The sequence below is a fragment of the Oncorhynchus mykiss genome, chromosome 29 (assembly GCF_057628025.1).
Source record: "Oncorhynchus mykiss isolate SJ-2025 chromosome 29, ASM5762802v1, whole genome shotgun sequence".
NCBI lineage: Eukaryota > Metazoa > Chordata > Actinopteri > Salmoniformes > Salmonidae > Oncorhynchus > Oncorhynchus mykiss.
The window spans coordinates 30,446,726-30,472,500 of NC_143050.1; the positions used below are offsets into that span (position 1 = coordinate 30,446,726).

General features: G+C 43.1%; 1 protein-coding gene across 2 annotated transcripts in view; it reads left to right on the forward strand.

Moving 5' to 3' along the window:
• Window positions 1-25,775, forward strand: part of sfswap (splicing factor SWAP) — a 122,573-nt gene that overhangs the window by 80,806 nt on the left and 15,992 nt on the right. For both annotated transcript variants that reach the window (XM_036967198.2, XM_036967199.2), the window contains exon 13: window positions 3,179-3,372. In XM_036967198.2, the coding sequence (XP_036823093.2) occupies window positions 3,179-3,372 (194 nt within the window). The remainder of the gene's footprint in view (window positions 1-3,178; window positions 3,373-25,775) is intronic.

The following is a 25,775-nucleotide window of genomic DNA, read 5'->3' on the forward strand; positions in this document are numbered from 1 at the left end:
CATGATTTGGTTCTGTCTAGTTGTGTTGCTGTCCTGGGACTGTGGGGTTTGTTTGTGTTTGTGAACAGAGCCCCAGGACCAGCTTGCTTAGGGGACTCTTCTCCAGGTTCATCTCTCTGTAGATGATGGCTTTGTAATGGAATGTTTGGGAATCGCTTCCTTTTAGGTGGATGTAGAATTTAACGGTTATTTTCTGGATTTTGATAATTAGAGGGTATTGGCCTAATTATGCTCTGCAGGCATTATTTGGTGTTTTGAGTTGTACACAGAGTATATTTTTGCAGAATTCTTCATGCAAAGTCTCAATTTGCTGTTTGTCCCATTTTGTGAAATCTTGATTGGTGAGCGGACCCCAGACCTCACAACCATGAAGGACAATTGGTTCTATAACTTATTCAAATATTTGGGATAAAATATCCTATTTGTATCACAGACCCTCATGCCATACTGAGTCAAAAGCAGTTTTGAAATTAACAAAGCATGAGAAGACTTTGTTTTGTTTGTCAATTTGTGTGTGCATGGTGAATACGTGGTCTGTCATACTGTAATTTGGTAAAAAGACAATTTGACATTTGCTCAGAACATTCTTTTCACTGAGGAAATGTACGAGTCTACTGTTAATGATAAGGCAGAGGATTTTCCCAAGGTTGCTGTTGACTCATATCCCACAGTAGTTATTGGGGTCAAATTTGTCTCCACTTTTGTGGATTGGGGTGATCAGTCCTTGGTTCCAAATAATGGGGAAGATGCCAGAGCCACGGATGATGTTAAAGAATTGAAGTGTAGCCAATTGGAATTTGTGGTCTGTATATTTTATAATTTCATTGAGGATACCATCAACACCACAGGCCTTTTTGGGTTGGAGGGTTTGTATTTTGTCCTGTAGTTCATTCAATTTAATTATAGAATCCAGTGGGTTCTGGTAGTCTTTAATAGTTGATTCTAAGATTTGGATTTCATCATGTATATGTTTTGCTGTTTGTTCTTTGTTATAGGGCCAAAAAGATTGGAGAAGTGGTTAAATAACTCTGTGTTGTTTTACTGTTTTCCAATATCCCCCGAAGTGGTTAGTCTATGCATTCTTCAATGATTTTGGAAATGCTGTTCCTTCTTTTTCGATAGTGTATTTCTGTATTGTTTTAGTGAGTCACCATAGTGAAGGCGTAGGCTCAAGTTTTCTGGGCCTCTATGTTTTTGTTTGGATAAGTTTCTCAATATCTTTCTTAGGTTTTTGCATTCTTCATCAAACCATTTGTCATTGTTGTTTTTGATATGATAGGGAAGCTCAGAGGTCAAATATACTGTTTAGGTTTTCTACTGCCAAGTTTACACCGTCACTATTACAGTGGAAAGTTTTGTCCAGGAAGTTGTCTAAAAGGGATTGAATTTGTTTTTGCCTAATTGTTTTTGGTCGGTTTCCACATACATTCCTTCCATCTATAGCATTTCTTAATATTATTCAGTTCCTTTGGCGTTGATGCCTCGGGATTGAGTATTGCTCTGTTTAGGTAGACTGTGATTTTGCTGTGATCTGATAGTGCTGTCAGTGGGCTGACTGTGAACTCTCTGAGAGACTCTGGGTTGAGGTCAGTGATAAGGTAGTCCACAGTACTACTGCCAAGAGATGAGCTATAAGTGTACCTACCATAGAAGTTCCCTCAATGTACATACCCAGTGTGCAACAAAGCTGCAGGATTTGTTACCTGTTTTTGTTGGTTGTGCCTAGGGGGGCATATGGAGGAGGGAATGCTGTCACCTCCAGGTAGGTGTTTGTCCCTCTGTGTGCTGAGGGTGTCAGGTTCTTGTCCAGTTCTGGCATTTAGGTCGCCACAGACTAGTTCATGTCCCTGAGGCTGGAAATTATGGATTTCTCCCTCTAGGATGGGGAAGCTTCATTAATGTATGGGGATTCTGGTGGGGGGGATATATATATATGTAGCCCACAGGATGACATTTTTCTCTGTTGAGAGAATTTCCTTTTTGAATTTCTAGCCAAATGTAAAAAGTTCCTGTTTTGATTAATTTAATAGAGTGTATTAGGTCTGCTCTATACCAAATTAACATACCCCCTAAGTCCCTTCCCTGTTTCTCAGCTGGTAGTTTGGTGGATGGGACTACCAGATCTCTGTAACCTAGAGGACAACCAGTGGGTCCATCTCCTCTATACCATGTTTCTTGTAGGATGACAATGTCTGTATTTTTTATTTATTTGGTGAAGTCCAGGTTTCTGCTCTTTAGGCCAAAGGCCGATTTTACCTCAGGCCTTGGATATTCCAGGATGAGGTAGTGAAGGCTTCGTGTTCCATTAAGTGTCCAATTTTGTTAGCCGTTTGGTTTGGCTTCAGACCAGTAAGTGTGAGCTGAGCCTGCTGAGCATCTGGTACATGCCATTAGCTTGGGCTAGTGTAAGAGTGGAAGTTGGGCCTGTTTGCCTGCTCACGGCCTGGGCGTGTGTGTGACTTTCATGTTGAGGCCCCCTTTTTGAGAGAATGGGGGGCATGGGGTGGGCAGGAGGGGCGTAGGTCGGATCTGAGGGGGCCTAAATGGGGTGTGGGCATGGTTGACTTGGGGGGTGTTGATTGGTGGGGGTGTGGATGTGGCTGGTGGTGCTGTGGTCTTGGATGTAGGTCCTCTCGGTGTGGGTCATCTATGTGTGGGGGGGTGGTCCCACAGGTCTGGGAGAGTGTCCATTGATTTGTTGCTCCTATGTGAGGTGTTGGGGCTGCGGTTGGTGGACCTGTTCGTAAAGGCTGTCCAAAGTGAAGTGGTGGGCAAGGTAAACATTTGATTTTGAGGGACAGTCAAGGGAAATACTTGCTTTTTACCTTCTGTATGGTAGCAGGGTGGAAGTATTTTTGTGGTAGCAAGGTGGAGATAACCACTTGTCCGTTGGGGAAAGTAGAACAAGCTTTTTCAATCACTCCCTTTCCTGCTGTGCTCTTAGGTCGTGCCTGTGTGTTGGTCCTCAAACAGAAGGTCTAGGGCACACTGGGTGTATGGACACCGGAGTTTAGAGGGGGTGGGATCTTTTTGTAAAAACATGCTGAAAAATGCTGGTGTTCATCTGCTCTCTCTCTTTATCTCTCGCTTCATGTAGCCATGCAGAAACGATTGTTTGTATGCTGCAGGAACCATTTAGTCTGTATGCTGTACCTGACCTCTGTCCCTCTCCATCTAGCCAAGCAGAAGCTAGAGGACCGTCTGGCTGCAGCCGCCAGGGAGAAGCTGGCCCAGGCCTCAAAGGAGTCCAAGGAGAAGCAGCTGCAGGCGGAGAGGAAGAGAAAGGCAGCGCTGTTCCTCCAGACCCTACGTAACCCCCTTACTGGAGAGCCTGAGACCAGACGTCCTGACAAGACCACCGCCATGCCTGAGGTATGGAGGCATACACGCACACACTGTGGTAGTGAAAATCCCAGTAGCGATGAGCCAGCAATAGATGTCCTGTTCCTAATGGAGTCTCTTAATCAACCTAAGGTAGGTGCAGAGTCTAATTGACACAGCTGACAGTAATGTCACTCACACACTTTCCGAGACACCACATCGATCGTGTCCGGAGCAACCAAGCAGGGAAATGAACATGCACAGATACTGTCATCAGTAATATATACACACAGACTGAAAACACACACACACACACACACACACACACACACACACACACACACACACACACACACTGGGGTAAGTTTGAGAGATTAAGCCCAGACTTGAGTAGTTGATGTGGATCGATGAGGGCCGGTGCTGTGTTGGGACTACGCTGCTGTTGCTGCTGCTTGTTTGCAGTCTGGGCTTTAATGATGGACACTGGCAGACTGGCTATCAGATTTATCCGGCTGTTCCTCAGAGTTTGAAAACACCTACACCCATTCGGTGTCCGTGAGAACCTTAGGTGTGTGTGCATATGACTGTGTGATTGTGAGTACACAGAGTAACGGCGAATACATGGAAAATGTAATCGAGTCGTCGCAATCACAGTGTTTGTATCACACACCCAACTCCTTGTCTCAACGGGTGAATACCTGCACTCTGTCCGTATTAGCAAGGGCAGTGGGTTGAAATCTGTGGAATTAGACATAATTTCCCCAGCCGGTGAACGCCAGTGTGTAGGCCTGGAGGTAGACCTTTCTAGTGACGATTTCTCCGGGGGAAGATGCCTATTCTACCCCCTAACAGAAGAGAAGTTTCTGTTATTTTTCAATCGTCTGTGTGAACTCCTTTGCCTGTCGGTTTCCTCCCAGTCTTAAGAAAATAGATTTACACAAGCGTTTGGGGAAATATGTACTTTTAGAGCCCTCGTTTTCATAAGTAGATATCTCTGTCCGCATCCGCAAGCTATATTGCATTTTCAATATAAATCTAGCCCTAGATCCCTGGCTCTCCCTTTAGGCATTCCACTCCATTGCTGCCTGGTTCCCCCTTCCTCTCTATGTCTAAAGCAGCTCCAGTGTTAAGAAACATATCAGTGATAAAAAAAAATGCTTGTTTATTTCCATCTTTAGTTTGTCCTCTCTCTCTCCTCTCGGCCCAACATGGAGGTGAGCGGCCTGGCCCACCCTAACGGCAGCAGTGAAAGATGCCCAGAGACCCACCGCCACATCTCACGACCCCCCCCCCCCCCCATTTGTCCGATGGATTCACCGCCACTGATTTATGGTTCCTGTCTCCAAGGTTATTGCCACAGCAACAAAACCAGGAGCCGACGGTGCTGTTGGCATCTTGTCGTTGTTCCGCTATGACAAATAAAACCCTAATTTACTTTTCCCATCAAGGTGGCCTATCAGGGTTGACTGGCAGAGAGGCTGTGATTTATGTAGACTGGGATGTGTTCTATGTACCTGTATAATTTTACTGGCTGCTTTTACAGTGGAGATGTACCTTTTTAAAACTCTTCTCAGGAGGAGTGTTCTCAAGCAGCCAATCCCCTGCTGGGATTTTAACCCACTACCTTTGTGATCAGCGCACCTCCCTGACAACACTTTGACACATCTGTGAGACGTAACTCCAGTGGTACAATGGGGAGGTTAAAGATACTTTTTGTTTTGTCCAGTGTTTTTGCCAAAGCGTTGAACTTTCCAAGTTTTTCCAACTTATTCTCAGGGCTCCGCTTGCCTCTCTCCTCGCCCTTGCCCTCTTTCTGTGTTTATGTTGCAGATATATCTCTCTGTGTGTGTGTGTGTGTGTGTGTGTGTGTGTGTGTGTGTGTGTGTGTGTGTGTGTGTGTGTGTGTGTATATGTGTGTTTACGATGTGGAGGGAGAGATGTGCGTGTGCTGTTCAGACAGACTCCGCTGTGCGCTGCGGGCACCTTGTTCACAGTGAGTTTACAGTGACTCATGGCTTGTTTGTGAGTCCATCTAAGCGTGCAGTGAGAGTGACCGCGAGACTGAGAAGCTCAAAGGATTCTCACAAAAAAGGGTGAAGAAGTGGAAGAGAACTCTTCCTCAATAGAGCTACAGTGCCATGAAAAAGTATTTGCCCCCTTTCTGATTTTCTCCTATTTTTGATACTGAGTGTTAGCAGATCTTCAACCAAAACCTAATATTAGATAAAGGGAACCTAAGTGAACAAATAACCCAACAATTACATACTTATTTCATAAACAAAGTTATGCAAAACCCAATGCCACTGGGTGAAAAAGTAATTGCCCCCTGTCGTGTCTTGGCTTACATTAATGTGATGATGATTGTTTAATCAAATCGATTAACTACAGTGCCTTGCGAAAGTATTCGCCCCCCTTGAACTTTGCGACCTTTTGCCACATTTCAGGCTTCAAACATAAAGATATAAAACTGTATTTTTTTGTGAAGAATCAACAACAAGTGGGACACAATCATGAAGTGGAACGACATTTATTGGATATTTCAAACTTTTTTAACAAATCAAAAACTGAAAAATTGGGCGTGCAAAATTATTCAGCCCCCTTAAGTTAATACTTTGTAGCGCCACCTTTTGCTGTGATTACAGCTGTAAGTCTCTTGGGGTATGTCTCTATCAGTTTTGCACATCGAGAGACTGACATTTTTTCCCATTCCTCCTTGCAAAACAGCTCGAGCTCAGTGAGGTTGGATGGAGAGCATTTGTGAACAGCAGTTTTCAGTTCTTTCCACATATTCTCGATTGGATTCAGGCCTGGACATTGACTTGGCCTTTCTAACACCTGGATATGTTTATTTTTGAACCATTCCATTGTAGATTTTGCTTTATGTTTTGGATCATTGTCTTGTTGGAAGACAAATCTCCGTCCCAGTCTCAGGTCTTTTGCAGACTCCATCAGGTTTTCTTCCAGAATGGTCCTGTATTTGGCTCCATCCATCTTCCCATCAATTTTAACCATCTTCCCTGTCCCTGCTGAAGAAAAGCAGGCCCAAACCATGATGCTGCCACCACCATGTTTGACAGTGGGGATGGTGTGTTCAGCTGTGTTGCTTTTACGCCAAACATAACGTTTTGCATTGTTGCCAAAAAGTTCAATTTTGGTTTCATCTGACCAGAACACCTTCTTCCACATGTTTGGTGTGTCTCCCAGGTGGCTTGTGGCAAACTTTAAACAACACTTTTTATGGATATCTTTAAGAAATGGCTTTCTTCTTGCCACTCTTCCATAAAGGCCAGATTTGTGCAATATACGACTGATTGTTGTCCTATGGACAGAGTCTCCCACCTCAGCTGTAGATCTCTGCAGTTCATCCAGAGTGATCATGGGCCTCTTGGCTGCATCTCTGATCAGTCTTCTCCTTGTATGAGCTGAAAGTTTAGAGGGACGGCCAGGTCTTGGTAGATTTGCAGTGGTCTGATACTCCTTCCATTTCAATATTATCGCTTGCACAGTGCTCCTTGGGATGTTTAAAGCTTGGGAAATCTTTTTGTATCCAAATCCGGCTTTAAACTTCTTCACAACAGTATCTCGGACCTGCCTAGTGTGTTCCTTGTTCTTCATGATGCTCTCTGCGCTTTTAACGGACCTCTGAGACTATCACAGTGCAGGTGCATTTATACGGAGACTTGATTACACACAGGTGGATTGTATTTATCATCATTAGTCTTTTAGGTCAACATTGGATCATTCAGAGATCCTCACTGAACTTCTGGAGAGAGTTTGCTGCACTGAAAGTAAAGGGGCTGAATAATTTTACACGCCCAATTTTTCAGTTTTTGATTTGTTAAAAAAGTTTGAAATATCCAATAAATGTCGTTCCACTTCATGATTGTGTCCCACTTGTTGTTGATTCTTCACAAAAAAATACAGTTTCATATCTTTATGTTTGAAGCCTGAAATGTGGCAAAAGGTCGAAAAGTTCAAGGGGGCCGAATACTTTCGCAAGGCACTGTATGTTTAATTATTACGATTAAATTACTCAAGTAACAATTAACTCATCAGCAATCTTGGGGCACCACATAAAAAGTTTATGAAACGAGTTACTGTTTTCCGATTTTACTCTTAAAGATACAAATATCTCTTACATTTCAGTCATCAGTCATTAATTTATTGTGATTTACCTTCTATCAGTCTCATTCTGAATCACAAAATCCTTGGATATCTGCATAAATGCATAATGAAGAATCACACAGAATTACATAAACACACAAACACTATAGTTATTGGTTACTAACACAATGCAAAGTCCCTAGTAGAATAACCCAATTTTTTTTCTCACCTTTATTTAACCAGGTAGGCAAGTTGAGAACAAGTTCTCATTTACAATTGCTACCTGGCCAAGATAAAGCAAAGCAGTTTGACACATACAACAACACAGAGTTACACATGGAGTAAAACAAACATACAGTAGAAAAATAAGTCTATATACAATGTGAGCAAGAGAGGTGAGATATGGGAGGTAAAGGCAAAAAAAGGCCATGGTGTCGAAGTAAATACAATATAGCAAGTAAAACACTGGAATGGTTGATTTGCAGTGGAAGAATGTGTAAAGCAGAGAGAAATAACAGGGTGCAAAGGAGCAAAATAAATAAATACAGTAGGGAAAGAGGTTGTTTGGGCTAAATTATAGATGGGCTATGTACAGGTGCAGTAATCTGTGAGCTGCTCTGACAGCTGGTGCTTAAAGCTAGTGAGGGAGATAAATGTTTCCAGTTTCAAAGATTTTTGTAGTTTGTTCCAGTCATTGGCAGCAGAGAACTGGAAGGAGAGGCGGCCAAAGGAAGAATTGGTTTTGTGGGTGACCTGCTGGAGCGCGTGCTACAGGTGGGTGCTGCTATGGTGACCAGCGAGCTGAGATAAGGGGGGACTTTACCTAGCAGGGTCTTGTAGATGACCTGGAGCCAGTGGGTTTGGCGACGAGTATGAAGCGAGGGCCAGCCAACGAGAGCGTACAGGTCGCAATGGTGGGTAGTATATGGGGCTTTGGTGACAAAACGGATGGCACTGTGATAGACTGCATCCAATTTATTGAGTACGGTATTGGAGGCTATTTTGTAAATGACATCGCCAAAGTCTAGGATTGGTAGGATGGTCAGTTTTACAAGGGTATGTTTGGCAGTATGAGTGAAGGATGCTTTGTTGTTACACCAAATGAAAAGAGAGCGGGAGAAAAGACAAAGGACTTCCCTATCGTACAAACAGCTGATAACTTTGCTCAGTGAAATGCTAATACTTTGCACATGGATGGCCGCTCATTTGAAAATAATTGCAATGTATACTGCATATTTACGATTGTATGCCTTTGTTGTCTCGCTGTTGAAATCACGGTCCATCTGGGGAGTAATTCGACAGAAACTCTCCGGTTGGTCCACCAGACATCAAATTATTTCGTAGTTGTAGCTTCGGGGTGTCTGTTAGAATGGATCTTTCAGAGGAAGTGTTCGTTAGAATAGAGTGGTGGGAGGAAATTGTTCTTTGTCTCGTCTTCGGTCGAGTTTACTAGACTATTTTACATATACAGCTGCAGACTGTGAATGTCTAGTCTTGTAGAGATTTTCTTCTTCTCTGTTGAAAGTTTCAGCGTTTCTAGCCATTCTGTACATTTCAGCTAATGCTGTCGGTCTCATTGGCCTATAGAGTGGTAACCATTTCAGAGTGGGGATGCACGTTCTCTGGTCTTCAGTTTTGTAGATTTCTTAACCATTCGTGACTTCCCGTCTGCCTGCTTGGTCTAATGTAAATCTTGTCAGAAGTGGGTTTTATATATTCTGGGGGAAAGGGGTATTCTGTGACGCCGACGTAATGTCTGTGCTCACGATGGTGCGGCCACTGACTTGGTTAAGACGTCATATGAAAAATAAGGCAGAGTTTCTACACAGTATTTACGACCAGTCATAAAACTGGTGGGGGGGAGAGAGAGAGAGAGAGAGAAGGGGAAGGAAAATCTGGCGCCTATGATCCTCAACCAACAGGCCAAGTCATGACACCCCTTACACTCAATAACTGGTTGTGCCACCTTTAGCTGCAATGACTGCAACCAAATGCTTCCTGTAGTTGTTGATCAGTCTCTCACAACGGAGGAATTTTGGCCCACTCTTCCATGCAGAACTGCTTTAACTGTCACATACGCCGAATACAACAGGTGTAGACCTTACAGTGAAATGCTTACTTACAAGCCCTTAACCAACCATGCAGTTTTAAGACAAGTGTTAAGTTAAAAATAACAAAAAATTAAAGAGGAGCAGTAAAAATAACAGTAGTGAGGCTATATACAGGGGGTACCGGTACAGAGTCAATGTGCAGGGGCACAGGTTAGTCGAGGTAATTTGAAGACTTACAGAAAACGTTTGACCTCTGTCATTGCCAACAAAGGGTATATAACAAAGTATTGAGAAACTTTTGTTATTGACCAAATACTTATTTTCCACCATAATTTGCAAATAAATTCATTAAAAATCCTACAATGTGATTTTCTGGATTTTTTTCCCCTAATTTTCTCTGTCATAGTTGAAGTGTACCTATGATGAAAATTACAGGCCTTTCTCATCTTTTTAAGTGGGAGAACTTGCACAATTGGTGGCTGACTAAATACTTTTTTGCCCCACTGTATGTACATGTAGGTAGAGTTAAAGTGACGACTATGCATAGATAATAAACAGAGTAGCAGCAGCCTAAAAGAGTGGGGGGGGTCAATGCAAATAGTCTGGGTAGCCATTTGATTAGCTGTTCAGGAGTATTATGACTTTGGGGTAGAAGCTGTTTAGAAGCCTCTTGGACCAAGACTTGGCGCTCCGGTACCGCTTGCTGTGCGGTAGCAGAGAGAACCGTCTATGACTAGGGTGGCTGGAATCTTGGGCGATTTGTAGGGCCTTCCTCTGACACCACCTGGTATAGAGGTCCTGGATGGCAGGAAGCTTGGCCCCAGTGATGTACTGGGCTGTAAGCACTACCCTCTGTAGTGCCTTGCTGTCTGAGGCCGAGCAGTTGCCATAACAGGCTTATCAGCTTCAGCTCACAGACGGATGGCCTGACATTCTCCTGTAGAATTCTCTGATACAGAACTGAATTCATGGTTCTTTCTATTAAGGCAAGTCGTCCAGGTCCTGAGGCAGCAAAGCATCCCACTACCATCACCATGCTTGACCGTGGGTATAAGGTTCTTACTCTGGAATGCAGTGTTTGGTTTTCTTCAGGCACAAAAAGGACCCATGCCGTTCAAAAAGTTACACCTTTGACTCATCTGTCTATAGAACATTCCAAGAGTTTTGGTGATCATCCAGGTGCTTCCAGGTACTTTTTTGGCAAACTTGAGTCTACTTTCTGGACAAGCTGGGTCCCATTATGCCTGCTGAAAATCAGGACTTGAAACGAGCTTGAAACGTGCTTGAAATCCCACAAATGTTGCTAAGTTAAAGCAGTTCTGCATGGAAGAGTTGGCCAAAATTCCTCCACAGCGATGTGAGAGACATGAAGCATTTGGTTGCAGTCATTGCAGCTAAAGGTGACACAACCAGTTATTTAGTGTTAGGGGGAAATTACTTTTTCACGCAGGGGAATAGGGTGTTGCATAACTTACTTAATTAAATATATATTTTGGGGGGTTGTTTGTAAACTCAGGTTCCCTTTATATAATATTAGGTTTTGGTTGAAGATCTGATAACATTATATATCAAATATATGCAAAAATTGAGAAAATCAGAAAGGGGGCAAATGCTTTTTCATGGCAATGAATGACCCTAAAAAATAGCACTATGGTTAAGGAAAAGCAGTAAAAAAATTAATAAATGAAAAGCCCCGTTGGGCATATTCTCCTCCGCAGGGTAACACCGTGACAAGCGACACTAGGCCACTTGAAAGTGTAAATAAGATTCAAAGAAAGTGTTTGAGGTTCGGAGTGTCCTTCCACAGTGGAAATGCTGTTTGTCAGCTCTCTTATGTGCGCCCAATGGGTGACGTCCTTGCTTGGGGACGCTAACAGTCACCTGTTCAGCCAGGAGGAGTCCTGTCATGGCTGTGTCTTCTCTGTCACTCTGGCCAGCTGTGATGAGGGTGTTGAAGGACGTCTTCAGTCTGGACAGGAAAGAAGGGTTAGGTAGTATTGATGAGGATAAGTTGTGTTCAGGCTACAGGAGTTTGTTGAACTGCTGTTGTGCTTAATCAGGTGTCTCTGTAATAGTTTGAAACCACTGGAGAGCTTTGTCCATGTGAGGTAAAGCGATCTGAGCTTACGGTACTGTGACTCAAGTATTGTTTTCCTTTGCTTTAACGACGTCATAGACGTTGCATCAGTAGCTCAGTGAATGACGAACACCACATCTCTTACAGTAGCCGTTCGAGAACACTGTAATGGCACTAACAACCCTTTCTCCTCGCCAGTGGAACAAATGGTGATCGTTGTTGTTTCACGGAGATGTCCTTACTGCCAGTCGCTCCTTTGTGACATTTCTCCAAAAAGTATGATCTTTGTCCCCATGTGCAGTTGCAAACCGTAGTCTGGCTTTTTTATGGCGGTTTTGGAGCAGTGGCTTCTTCCTTGCTGAGCGGTCTTTTCAGGTTGTGTCGATATAGGACTCGTTTTACTGTGGATATAGATACTTTTGTACCTGTTTCCTCCAGCATCTTCACAGGGTCTTTTGTTCTGGAATTGATTTGCACTTTTTGTTCATCTCTAGGAGACAGAACGCGTCTCCTTCCTGAGCGGTATGACGGCTGCGTGGTTACATGGTGTTTATACTTGCGGACTATTGTTTGTACAGATGAATGTGGTACCTTCAGGCGTTTGGAAATTGTTCCCAAGGATGAACCAGACTTGTGAAGGTCTACAATTCTATTTCTGAGGTCTTGGCTGATTTCTTTTGATTTTCCCATGATGTCAAGCAAAGAGGCACTGAGTTTGAAGGTAGGGCTTGAAATACATCCACAGGTACACCTCCAAATGACTCAAATGATGTCAATTAGCCTAACAGAAGCTTCTAAAGCCATTACATAGTTTTCCAAGCTGTTTAAAGGCACAGTCAACTTAGTGTATGTAAACTTCTGACCCACTGGAATTGTTGCCAAAACTATAGTTTGTTAACAAGAAATTTGTGGAGTGGTTGACAAGTTTTAATGACTCCAACCTAAGTGTATGTAAACCTCCGACTTCAACTGTGTGTGTGTATTTTATCAAGTGTGCATTGTGTCTCATGCATGTTGTGTGTTGTGGCGGTGAAGCTGGTTTAGTATTCCATTATGAAGCCGCGGCACGGAGAGTCAACTGTCGGTAGGGTTCGGCAGAAGGAGCACTATCGGCACACAGAAAGAGATTTACATTTATTTTGTGAGGCTTGCATTTCATCTGGGGTTATGGCTGTGACAGGAGCCCATCAGGAACACAGCGAAATACTGACCGGCTTTAGCAAGGGGCTGCCAGGGAAAATAATAGAGGAGGGCAGAGAAAGAGATTAGGAAAGGAGGTGAAAGAGAAACATTTGAGTCATTTGAGGTAAGGAATGCGGTTTTTAAATCATTTCACGATTCAAATAGTATCATTCATTTGTCTGATAGCCTGACCTTCTAAAAACGTGTTTTTTTCTCAATGTACAGTTTTAACCTGAGCACTGCTCAGGGCATTAAATTGTAATTGGTTCCCCCTCTGCTGCTATACCAGCCTCCACTCTTCTGGGCTTTCCGCGAGATGGAACATTGCTGCGGGGACTTGCTTCCATTCAGGCACAAGAGCATTAGTGAGGTCAGGCACTGATGTTGGGCGGTTAGGCCTGGCTCACAGTCGGCGTTCCAATTCATTCCAAAGGTGTTCGTTGGAGTTGAGGTCGGGGCTCTGTGCAGGCCAGTCAAGTTCTTTCAAACCGATCTCGACAAACCATTTCTGTATGGACCGAAACAGGAAAGGGCCTTCCCCAAACTGTTGCCACAAAGTTGGAAGCACAGAATTGTCTAGAATGTCATTGTATGCTGTAGCGTTAAGATTTCCCTTCACTGGAACAAAGGGGCCTAGCCCGAAACATGAAAAACAGTCCCAGAGCATTATTCCTCCTCCACCAAACTTTACAGTTGGCACTATGCATTGGGACAGGTAGCGTTCTCGTGGTATTCGCCAAACCCAGATTTGTCCGTTGGACTGCCAATCATGAAGCATGATTCATCACTCCAGAGAACATGTTTCCACCGGTCCAGTGTCCAATGGCGGCGAGCTTTACACCACTTCGCTTGTCATTGCGTATGCTGATCTAAGGCTTGTGTGCAGCTGCTCGAACATGGAAACCCATTTCATGAAGCTCCCGACGAGCAGTTATTGTGCTGACGTTGCTTCCAGGGGCAGTTTGGAACTCAAGGACAGACGATTATTACGCGCTACACTCTTCAGCACTCACCGGTCCTGTTCTGTGAGCTTGTGTGGGTTACCACTTTGCTGCTGAGCCATTGTTGCGCCTAGACGTTTCCACTTCACAATAACAGCACTTACAGTTGACCAGGGCAACTCTAGCAGGGCAGAGATTTTACAAACTGCCTTGTTTGAAAGGTTGCATCCTATGATGGTGCCAAGTTGTAAATCACAGAGCTCTTCAGTAAGGCCATTCTACTGCCAACGTTTTTCTATGAAGATTGCATGGCTGGGTGCTCGATTTTATGTGTCAGCAATGGGTGTGGCTGAAATATCCAAATCCACTAATTTTGAAGGGGTGTCCACATACTTTTGTATATGTAGTGTATGCGTCTGCCAACTGGGCTTCCTGTGCTCCCTACCATACTCTCTTCAATGACCCAATCACGTCTTTCACTTATTATTCCTCATCTATTCTTTTTACTGTTTTGAAGTAGCTCATTGGCATGATGGTAGTTTACCATCATATAAAGATATGTTAAAAGCAGAGTTAAGTTCAGACTTTCTAGTATATTACTGCATTAATGATTATCTGTCAAATGAGACAAGTGTTCCTAAAACATTAGCAAAGCTACAGTGAATCTCATGATGAATAAAAATGTGATGGATAATTGTCCTAGAACCAAACGTCTTGGTGAGTCATGTCAACTTCTGCTCCCTGTTGAGTGGTGTAAGTGGGATGCCAGACTCTCTCTCCTGCCCCTTTCCCAGAGAACATGCTCTGTTCTTAGATAACCCAGCTTATGTTCCCCCCTTCTCTCCTCCTCCTCTGTGGATGGATATCCTTGTCCGTAACATAATACCCTGTTAAAGACCAGATCCTGCTGCAAGTTTAGCACGGATTGAACAGACTTGAACAGATTACAATTTAAACATACCTTTAGACACCAGTACCTAAACCTTCTATTCTCCGTCCATCCGCCTACCATCCTGCCAGCACTTCGGCCAAACGAGAAACGCCAGATCCAGATGTCCAAGACTCCTAGTTTCTAATCAGGAAACTAAGAAGTTCCTGGACAGCATTAGCCAGAGACACCTAACCGAACACTTAGGGCTCCTCTTCATCTGAGTGTTTTATTGTACTCTGCTGTGAGAATTCGATTTAATGATTGAATAGAGCACTAATGAAAGCGTGCAGAAAGAAACCAGGAAGCAGCAGATGGAGAAAAAAAACAAGAAATCTAAAGAGAAATGATACAGGCCTATTTTCTGTTTGTTGTTTTTTGTTCTCTCTCGTTCTCTTCTCTGCGTAACAAAATTAGAGGGAAAGTTGCAAGTAAGTGAGGGATCGATAGTGCCGCAGGAAATGAGGCTATCAGAGACTGTTTGGAGCTTTCAATCAAAACCCTGCTTCTGCTCACTTTATTTAGTTTAAAAATAAATTCAAGGCCGGAATTTTAAGAGGGCTCCCTGCTCGTACCATGACCTAAATGGAATAAATTGGACAGGGATTAGTTCTCTTGGTAGAACACTGAGTGTGACCTCGGCAAAACAGTACTCTCGCATAGGGACGATTTGCCATGGGAGGGAGGGAGGGCCCAGATGTTGGGGCCCCTCCCCCAAAAAGCAGATTTTACTGCATATGCTGAAATGTAGCTATCACTGACTTTACTCTACTCTCATCCATATTGTGGTGTTATTAGCGTTTGAGGCTGGGGGAAGCACCTTGCAAGCCTTGTTAGCTATTTACTCAGATGTGCTGAAGCTGCCAGACACACAGAGGGCATCTCTCCCAAATGCTGTGGTATTTACTGAACATGTATATTTGTTTAGGCTACATTTTATCCAATTTGAATCCCAGATTGTGACAGATCAGTCTTTTAGTCAGTCTGTTTTCTCAAATGAATTCAGATTTTGCAAACAGACCATGTGTGCTGATCAAAGTCGTAATTTCTGGTCCTACTTTTCACCTTGAATGTACTCCGTCTAATTAAGGAGTGTGTGCGTGTGCGTCCTAGCCAGCTGGCCACGGTGCGCTCTGTGCTCTCTGATGAATTGAGCCATAAATCGTTCAGCGGACGGCCACATCTCCCACTCTCCTACCCTTTGCTTGTATTGATTTATTTATAGAATCAATTCCAAGCAACAGGTTCATGAATATTGATGCCTTTCAATCTAATCTCTTAATTGATTGAGTTTGATACGTTCTAGTTCGAACACACACACACACACACTTTTGGTAAATACTGTGTGTGTCTACTTGTGACGATGTTTCGGTAGAACCATGTGTACGCAGATGTGTACCTGCCTGTGTTCGTAAGTGTGTGTGCGTGTGTCTCTCTCCCTTTCTCTCTGCCTCTCTCCCTCCTTGCCCAGCAGCCCTAGTCACTTCTGTCAAGAGCTGCTGTGATGTGAGCTGCTGTGAGGGGTAGCTTTCTAATTGATTGGGCTCTTTGTCTCTGTGCTGACATGCTCTGTTCAAAGGAAGGGATTCTCTCCTGGGAGCCCTGTCTCTCTCCAGCAGGTAGCTCAGCTTCTTTAAAGGGCCAGCCAGAGCCCGGCAGGGCTAATTGACGTGATTAGAGACAAAACCAGGGTGGAGAGGTGAACCGCAGATACCGCTATGCTTCTCCCCCTTTATTCCTCTCACGTGCTCACTTGCTCTCCTTCTGTCTCTTTCCTTCTGTCTCTCTCTTGGTCTCACATTCTCTCGCTCTCTTTCCTGGCTACAGCAGTTCTCTGTTGGCATATGTGTATCTGTGTGTACTCGGGCTCTATGTGGAGCGGTATGAAGGGGATCATTGGATGTTTTATATTGATATTTTAATATTTGCCTGGCCCATAGTTCCCCACTTTCCAGGCATTCCAGGGATAGAGGGTTCTTTTTTTATCAGAGCCTGCCAGGTGGACAAAAGCACCCAACCTGGTGGCTTTGTTCTGCAAAATGGCTCTCGTTTGCCCAAATAAAAGGGTTAATGATTTCCCCGCTTGGCCATATAACTTACATGTAATTGCGCATTAAAGTTTTTGGGGAAATTGTGAAAGCCCATTTCTCTTTCTAATTGGCTTTCAAGCTAAATTTTGATTATGGCTTCTGTGATTGCCCCAGCAGATAAAGGATCAATGCTTGTGCCATTTGAGGTCTGTAACCCATTAAGACAGCCCTGTATGGAGGGAGGGGACATGAGATTGAGACTAGAGGTCAACCGATTAATCAGGTATTTCGTTTTCAAAAACTGAGAGTGATTTGTAACCTGAATCAAGGCCAAAACATTTATTTCTGTTTTTAGAGAAAGTTCTGTCTCCTAGAGATGAGCGTACTTTGTTGCAAAAAGTGCAAATCAATCCCAGAACAACAGCAAAGGACCTTGTGAAGATGCTGGTGAAACAGGCACAAAGTATCTATATCCAGAGTAAAACGAGTCCTATATGGACATAACCTGAAAGGCCGCTCAGCAAGGAAGAAGCTACGGCTCCAAAACCTGGGGACACATGGGGACAAAGATGGTACTTTTTGGAGAAATGTCCTCTGGTCTGATGAAACAAAAATAGAATTGTTTGGCCATAATGACCATCGTTATGTTTGGAGGAAAAGGGGGGAGGCTTGCAAGCCGAAGAACACCATCCCAACCGTGAAGCACGGGGGTGGCAGCATCATGTTGTGGGGGTGCTTTGCTGCAGGAGGGACTGGTGCACTTCCAAATAGAGGGCATCATGAGGCAGGAAAATTATATGAATATATTGAAGCAACATCTAAAGACATCAGTCAGGAAATTAAAGCTTGGTCGCAAATGGGTCTTCCAATTGGATAATGACCCCAAGCATACATCCAAAGTTGTGTCAAAATGGCTTAAGGACCACAAAGTCAAGGTATTGGAGTGGCCATCACAAAGCCCTGACCTCAATCCTATAGACAATTTGTGGGCAGAACTTAAAACGAATGTGCGAGTAAAGAGACCTACAAACCTGACTCAGTTACACCAGCTCTGTCAGGAGGAATGGGCCAAAATTCACCCAACTTATTGTGGGAAGCTTGTGGAAGGCTACCCGAAACATTTGACCCAAGTTAAACAGTTTAAAGGCAATGCTACCGAATACTAATTGTGTATGTGAACTTCTGACCCACTGGGAATGTGAGAAATAAAAGCTGAAATAAGTAATTCTCTCAACTATTATTCTGACATTTCACATTCTTAAAATAAAGTGGTGATCCTAACTGACCTAAAACAGGGATTTTTTACTATGTTTATCACAATTCCTGACATTTAATCCGAGTTTAAATGTATTTGGCTAAGGTGTATGTAAACTTCCGACTTCAACTGTACATCATAATAATAATACATTTGACGATAGAATTACCCTCCTTCTAGGCAAGTCTATTGTCCAGCTACCTGCTAGAACAGTGGGAACGTTTCCCCAGGCAGTGCCATTATTAGTGCATTGCCCCTTAGTGTTGCTTTGTGCTACCCAGTGTGGCAGGGTGGGGGTCCTTCCCATTGGATAGGTCTGTCTTCTGTGCGTGGCTCTGCGGCCCATCTCGTGCCTTGAACCTTACGCGCTTTCAGTGGATACAGCTGGAGAACTGCAAGGCAATTCCATTATATTGGTGAGACATTGTTACTAATTTGTAAATAAAGCCAGTTTGTTATTTAGAATTATTTATTTATGTTTTTAGAGGAAGAGAAACCAAAATCCTACAGTCATCTCACGGGTCTCCCAGTTGAGTCCGGCACTGGTATTGAACCAGCATCTGTAGCAACACCGCTTGCACTGCTATGCAATGTCTACAACGTGAACGGTCGGGAGTGGCCTAAAGTATGACAGTAAGAGCAAAATAATCCTAACAAAATAAAATAATAAAAACCTGTAACAACAGTTTTAGTAAGTAATACTGAAGTCGTTCACAATTATCAGTTTCATGTCGTCTGTTCATTGTTAGAGACGTGCTCTAACTCCCCCTTGCGCTGGTCTGGAGCAATGAAGTGTTGGCACAGGGTACCATACTGAACCACAAATTACCTCTAAGTACCACAGCATAATCGTAAAACTTTTAGTGGAGCAACCACTGTACCATATCATATGCAGACAGAAACATATCATCAGTAGACATAATTGCAAATTATTAAATTCTTCCAAAGGAAATAAAAAAAAGCAATTTAGTTACAAGTTGAACTTTAATTAAATGAGTTGACTCTTCACATGGGATGATTTCTCTGAACAACAAAAGAAAGCGAATATTGAATGATCCCCAAAGATCCATCACATCTCCCAAAAAATGTTTTCAACATACATCTCAGGCTTCCATGTCTTCTCCCTGGACCTCCTCAATGTCCACCTCTTGAACATCAGACTGAGGTCTCATTTTCACTGTCACTTTCCAACCTTGTTGAGGGAGGCTCATCAGGCTCAAAAAGCCTTGAAATTTGCCCAGATGGTACCAATTTTTTAACCCTTATATTGGTCAGCCTGTTGTGTGCTTTGGTATGTGTTCCCAAACAAGGACCAGTTACGCTCTGAAGTAGCTGATGTTGGTGGGATTTGGAGGATGATGGAGGCAACAGGGGAAAGAGCCTCAGATCCACAAAGTCCCTTCCACCAGGTGGCTGATGAGATATGTTGGAACAACTGCTTTATTGCATCTCCATCCCAAAGCCCTGGCTTGGAAGTGTCCTTCGCCAGACTTCCAAGAACCTTGCCCTCATCCAGGCCAAGGTGGCAAGACACAGTAGTGATGACACCCTAGGCCTTGTTGATCTCTGCACCAGACAGGATGCTCTTGCCAGCATACTTGGTGTCCAACATGTACGCTGCTGTGTGTATGGTCTTCAGGCAGAAGTCTTCATGCTTTTTGATGTATTTCAGAACTGCAGTTTCCTCTGCTTGGAGCAACAGGGAAGTGGGCAGGGGAGTATGGATTTATTCTCTTACATCTGCAAGCAGTCTGAACATCAGACAGGATGGCATTGTCTCCCTTAATCAGTGCAATGGCTACTGCTATAGGTTTCAGGAGTTTCAGGCTGCTTACCACTCTCTCCTTGATGGGGCTGTCCATATTGGCAGATTGTGACATGGGCATTTCTTGCAGAGACTCCTTCTCCTCCAAGAGACTGTCAAACATGATGACACCACCCCAACATTTGTTGCTGGCCCGCATCAATGTGATGCTCTTATTCTTCTCACTTTGCTTGGTGAGGTAGATTGCTGCTATAACTTGATGACCCTTCACATACCTAACCATTTCCTTGGCTCTCTTGTAGAGTGTATCCATTGTTTTCAGTGTCATGTTGTCCTTGAGGAGGAGATTCAATGCACGAGCAGCACAGCTAATGGGTGTGATGTGAGGGTCGGACTCCTCCACTTTAAACCAAGCAGCCTTCATGTTCGCAGCATTGTCTGTCACCTGTGCGAATACCTTCTGTGGTCCAAGGTCATTGATGACTGCCTTCAGCTCATCTGCAATGTAAGAGACCGGTGTGTCTGTTGTCCCTTGTGTCTGTGCTCTTGTAGAATACTGGTTGAAGGGTGCAGATGATGTAGTTAATTATTCCTTGCCCATGAACATTCGACCACCCATCAGAAATGATTGCAATAGTCTGCTTTCTATGATTTGCTTGACCTTCACTTGAACTCTGTTGAACTCTGCATCCAGCAAATGAGTAGATAAATCCTGTCTGGTTAGGTGGGGTGGTTGCTGGGCGGAGAACATTCAGAAATCTCTTCCAATACACATTGCCTGTGAGCATCAGAGGTGAACAAGTTGGATACACATCTCGAGCAAGACATTCATCAGCATTTCTCTGACTACGTTCCTCCATTGAGTCAAAAAAACATCTGATTCCAGGAGGACCATGAGCTGTTGCTATCGATAAGGTTTCTGATTCATAATTCAAGGGACTTTTGTCAAGAGGTTGCTTGTTGGGAGCGCTAAGGGAACTTGGCCAGATGATTCTGTATCTTTGTTGCATTCTTCACATATGATTTGGGACAGTTTTTGCAAATGTACACAGCTTTTCCTTCTACATCAGCTGCAGTGAAATGTCTCCACATATCAGCTTGTGCCCGTAGAATTTTCATGTAAAGATTAGAAAAAACATTGTATAAAAATAAATATCTAAAATACAATTCCATATACAGATAAATAGTTAAGCAGTTCGATTAAACAAGTCCTTTTGTAAGATGTTTTAAAATGAAACGTATGTAAACCGGTGAATTAACACTCCTCAGTTAGCAGGCTCAAGCAAGCTAAAACCACATGGTAGCAAAAACTAATTACCAGAAATTGTTAACAAGTTCGAAATGATTTAAACACACAGTGTTGTAGGCTACTATTTACTAGTTAACAAAAAAGGTTTGTCGTCTAAAATATATTCACCCCACCCAGTATTATAATCAAAACTTACCAGAATGCATGTTGTCCTTGGCTCAGACAGTGTTATAGTGTGGGCTCAATAGCATCTCATTAGTGTGCAAGATCTTGAGAATCAGCTGTACGTGTGATGGAAGAATACACTGTGCAATTCCATTGAATTGGGGATAGTTTGACCAAAATACGCCACAAGACCTAGAATTGCCTTAATGACTCTCAAACCCGGATCCGGGAGCGTAATCAAAGCCTCAAATGAATTAGCATAACGCAGCGGACATAAATACCCCTAGAAAGTTTTCCTATTCATGAAAATCACAAATGAAATATATTGAGACACAGCTTAGCCTTTTGTGATTCAAACTGTCATCTCAGATTTTAAAAAATATGCTTTACAGCCAACGCTAGACAAGCATTTGTGTAAGTTTATCATGGCATAATGCTATGCTAGGCTCTGCTGGCAGCAGGCAACATTTTCACGAAAATAAGAAAAGCAATCAAATTAAATCATTTACCTTTGAAGAACTTCGGATGTTTTCACTCAGGAGACTCCCAGTTAGATAGCAAATGTTCCTTTTTTCCAAAAATATTATTTTTGTAGGCAAAATAGCTCCCGTTTGTTCGTCACATTTGGCTGAGAAATCGACCGGAAAATGCGGTCACTACAATGCCGAACCTTTTTCCAAATTAACTCCATAATATCGACAGAAACCTGGCAAACGTTGTTTAGAATCAATCCTCAAGGTGTTTTTAACATATCTATTCGATAATATATCCGTCGAGACAATTGGTTTCTCATAAGAAGCGATTGGAAAAATGGCTACCTCCAGTACTTTACGCACGATTTTCTGCGGGAGACATCATGTGACCACTTGCTAAATGTGGTCCCTTACGGCTATTCTTCAACATAAATGCGTAAAAAGACGTCACAATGCTGTAGACACCTTGGGGAATACGTAGAAAACGTAAGCTCATTCGTAGCTCATTCACAGCCATATAAGGAGTCAATGGCATGAGGCGGTTTCAAAAAATGCGGCACTTCCTGATTGGATTTTTATCTGGGTTTCGCCTGTAACATCAGTTCTGTTGCACTCACAGACAATATCTTTGCAGTTTTGGAAACGTCAGTGTTTTCTATCCAAAGCTGTCAATTATATGCATAATCGAGCATCTTTTCGTGACAAAATATCTTGTTTAAAACGGGAACGTTTTTTATCCAAAAATTAAAATACTGCCCCCTAGTTGTAAAAGGTTTTAAGTGTATCCCTCAAAAAAAGTTTGCTGTTATAAGCTAACTTTTTGATGAATTTAAGCAAAATTCCCCTAAATCCAGGGCTTAACTTCCCATGGAAAATTTCCCCCAAAATTCCGGAAATTTAATAGAAAGTTTCCTACCCTTTGCAAACCTTAATTGTAATACAGTAGATGCTATAAAGTCCTATAGTCATCACACAGCTGTTCATATGGAGTAGAATGACTGACTGTCAGATTACAGTTCATGGATTACATTACAGATGTGTTTTTTTCTACTTCCAGTCGGGAGGGGTCTCTCTCTGGCCACCCACTCATTCCCTTTTTCTCTCATATGGTCTCGCTTGCTCTCGCTCTCGCTCTCTGATAGCGAGAGCTGGCTATTACCTGACCATATGCTTGGACCGGGGGAGTTTAAAAACACAGCCAGGTTTTTAGGAGCTGGCAAATCCCCTCATCATCTGGCGACCCCAATCAATTTGCCATGTGGTGAAGAGGTGGTGATCTAAAGCCTCCTAGTCAGATTACAGCTCTGGCAGCCCCAGACCAGACTCAAACATTGCACAATCACAGGCCTCTTCTCTTGATTCTAGCCCTCTGTCTCAGCTCCATTCACTTAGGCATGGGTGATGTCTCGTGCCCAATTCCCATAAACTATGGTCAACAGCAGGGTTTTTGTTTTCTGAGGCATTACGAGCTAACCTATACCCATTTAATCCTAGTAAAAATTCCCTGTCTTAGGTCAGTTAGGATCCCCACTTTATTTTAAGAATGTGAAATGTCAGAATAATAGTAAAGAGAATGATTTATTTAAACTTTTATTTCTTTCATTAAATTCCCATAGGGTCAGAAGTTTACATGCACTCAATTAGTATTTGGTAACATTGCCTTTAAATTGTTTAGCTTGGGTCAAACATTTTAGGTAGCCTTCCACAAGCTTCCCACAATAAGTTTGGTGAATTTTGCCCATTCCTCCTGTTAGAGCTGGTGTAACTGAGTCAGGTTTGTAGGCCTCCTTGCTCTCACACGCTTTTTCAGTTCTGCCCACAAGTTTTCTATGGGGTTGAGGTCAGGGCTTTGTGATGGCCGCTCCAATACCTTGAATTTATTGTCCTTAAGCCATTTTACCACAACTTTTGAAGTATGCTTGGGGTCATTGTCCATTTGCGACCAAGTTTTAACTTCCTGACTGATGTCTTGAGATGTTGCGTCAATATATCCACATAATTTTCCTGCCTCATGATGCCATCTATTTTGTGAAGTGCACCAGTCCCTCCTGCAGCAAAGCATCCCCACAACATGATGCTGCCACCCATGTGCTTCGCTTCTCCAGCATGCCAGTGATCATCAAAGGTGGGCATTTGCCCACTGAAGTCCGTTACGATGCCAAACAGCAGTCAGGTCAAGGCCCTGGTGAGGACGAGAGCATGCAGATGACCGAGCCTGAGACGGTATCCTTCGGTTGTGCAAACCCACAGTTTCATCAGCTGTCCGGGTGGCTGGTCTCAGATGATCCCGCAGGTAAAGAAGCCGGATGTGGAGGTCCTGGGCTGGTGTGGTTACACGTTGTGAGGCTGGTTGGACATACTGCCAAATTCTGTAAAACGATGTTGGAAGCGGGTTATGGTAGTGAAATTAACATTAAATTATCTGGCAACAGCTCTGGCGGGCATTCCTGCAGTCATCATGTCAATTGCATGCTCCCTCAAAACTTTGACTTCTGTGGCATTGTGTTTAAAACTGCACATTGAAGTGTCCTTATATTGTCTCCAGCACAAGGTGCACCTATGTAATGATTGTTCTGTTTAATAAACTTCTTGATATGCCACACCTGTCAGGTGTATGGATTCACTTGGCAAAGGAGAAATGGTAACTAACAGGGATGTAAACACATTTGTGTGCAATATGTTTTTTGTGCGTATGGAACATTTCTGGGATCTTTTATTTCAGCTCTTGAACCATGGGAGCAACACTTTACATTTTGCGTTTCTATTTTTGTTCAGAATAATTACCCGTTGGAGGGCTGTTGAAATAGATTTCTCCCAGTCGGTTGTGGTAAATCCCCACTTCCATCTTGGTAACGAACGCACCAGTATACTGCCTCCTTCAGTGCCAGAAACGCATTTGTGATTGTCATGAAGAGGGCGTGTTTCTAGCACCGTTCACCTCCCATTCCGGGGTAATGTGTTGAGGTGCCACTGTTAAGTAAGCGCACCACAGGGTGCATTTGCCAATTTATTGAAATTCATTTGGCTTTTGCTTGCTTATTTCGAGCAGGTACTACATGTTTGCTGAAATAGGTACAAGAGGAAAGTTTGTTACATGGCTTAAGCACTTTCACAAGGTGCTGCCTGAAACCCCCTCTTCTCAATCACAGAGACTCATATCCACGGCTATAAACCAAAGACTATTCCAAAAACAGCCTACCTATCTTGTTTCTTTGGGTTTCCGTCTTGTTCCGGTATACTGAGGTGATTTACGGCCTAAATGTGTCAACGTATTTGAGGTGTTGGCAGCTGCATAGTCTATTATCCACAACTCTCACAACTCCATCTCTGTCGTAATCTACTGGGAAGCCAAAATGTTCCCAAACTGTAAATTTAAACTAAGATTAGAATTTTTATTAACGTTAATGTTTTTTGAGCTCAGATTTAGTCACACAGCGTATGCATAGCCTATAGACCTTCTGTTTTCATTTTGTACATGTCTTTTTTTATGTATTCATTGTAGTTCACAGTGCGGACCAAACCGAGGTGCACTTACCAAACGGTTCGATATGAATACATGTACCATTACACCCTACCATTCCGGCTTTAAATGCTCAAAAGTCGTATTTTTTTTAAACTTTCAACGAGCATTTCTTATTTGTTCAGTCTGGGCGTGTTAGGGTATACTTTCATCCTGTTATAAACGTAACTTTATTTGTAGTTTTGTAGTCACCTTGATTCTTTTGGCCATCCTTTGTAAACTCTGTCTACTACAGCATCGGATACAGCGCTGTGAGTGTGGACGGCGGTTTGCTCGCCTTGTTTTCCCTGGCTATCACAGTTTGTGATTATAGAGTTGTGTATCCATACTATCCTCCTCTCACATTCCACAGGGATGCTCCCAAACACACACACACAACTCTGAAACACCAGGAGAGCCGCAGCGTCGAGCCAATTATTGCTTCAGCCAATGTCTTGCTGTTGTAACGGAAGCCATCCCAGAGTGATTCACAAGTGTGAATCATTGATTGATTACAGGACCAGATCTTCAGATTTAGTTCCGTTTCCTTGTAAACATATTGAGTCTGTCAAAGCCAGTTAATTAAAGCCTGTGAAGAGTGGATGGCAGAGCTTGAGCCGTTACTGGGTGGGATGTGTTGCAAAAAAGTGCAGGCAACGTTTTTGGTGCTTCAGAGTTATTGACGTGGCCCATATTACAGTATGACAACAGGCAAGGTGACCTGGAGCAGTTTGT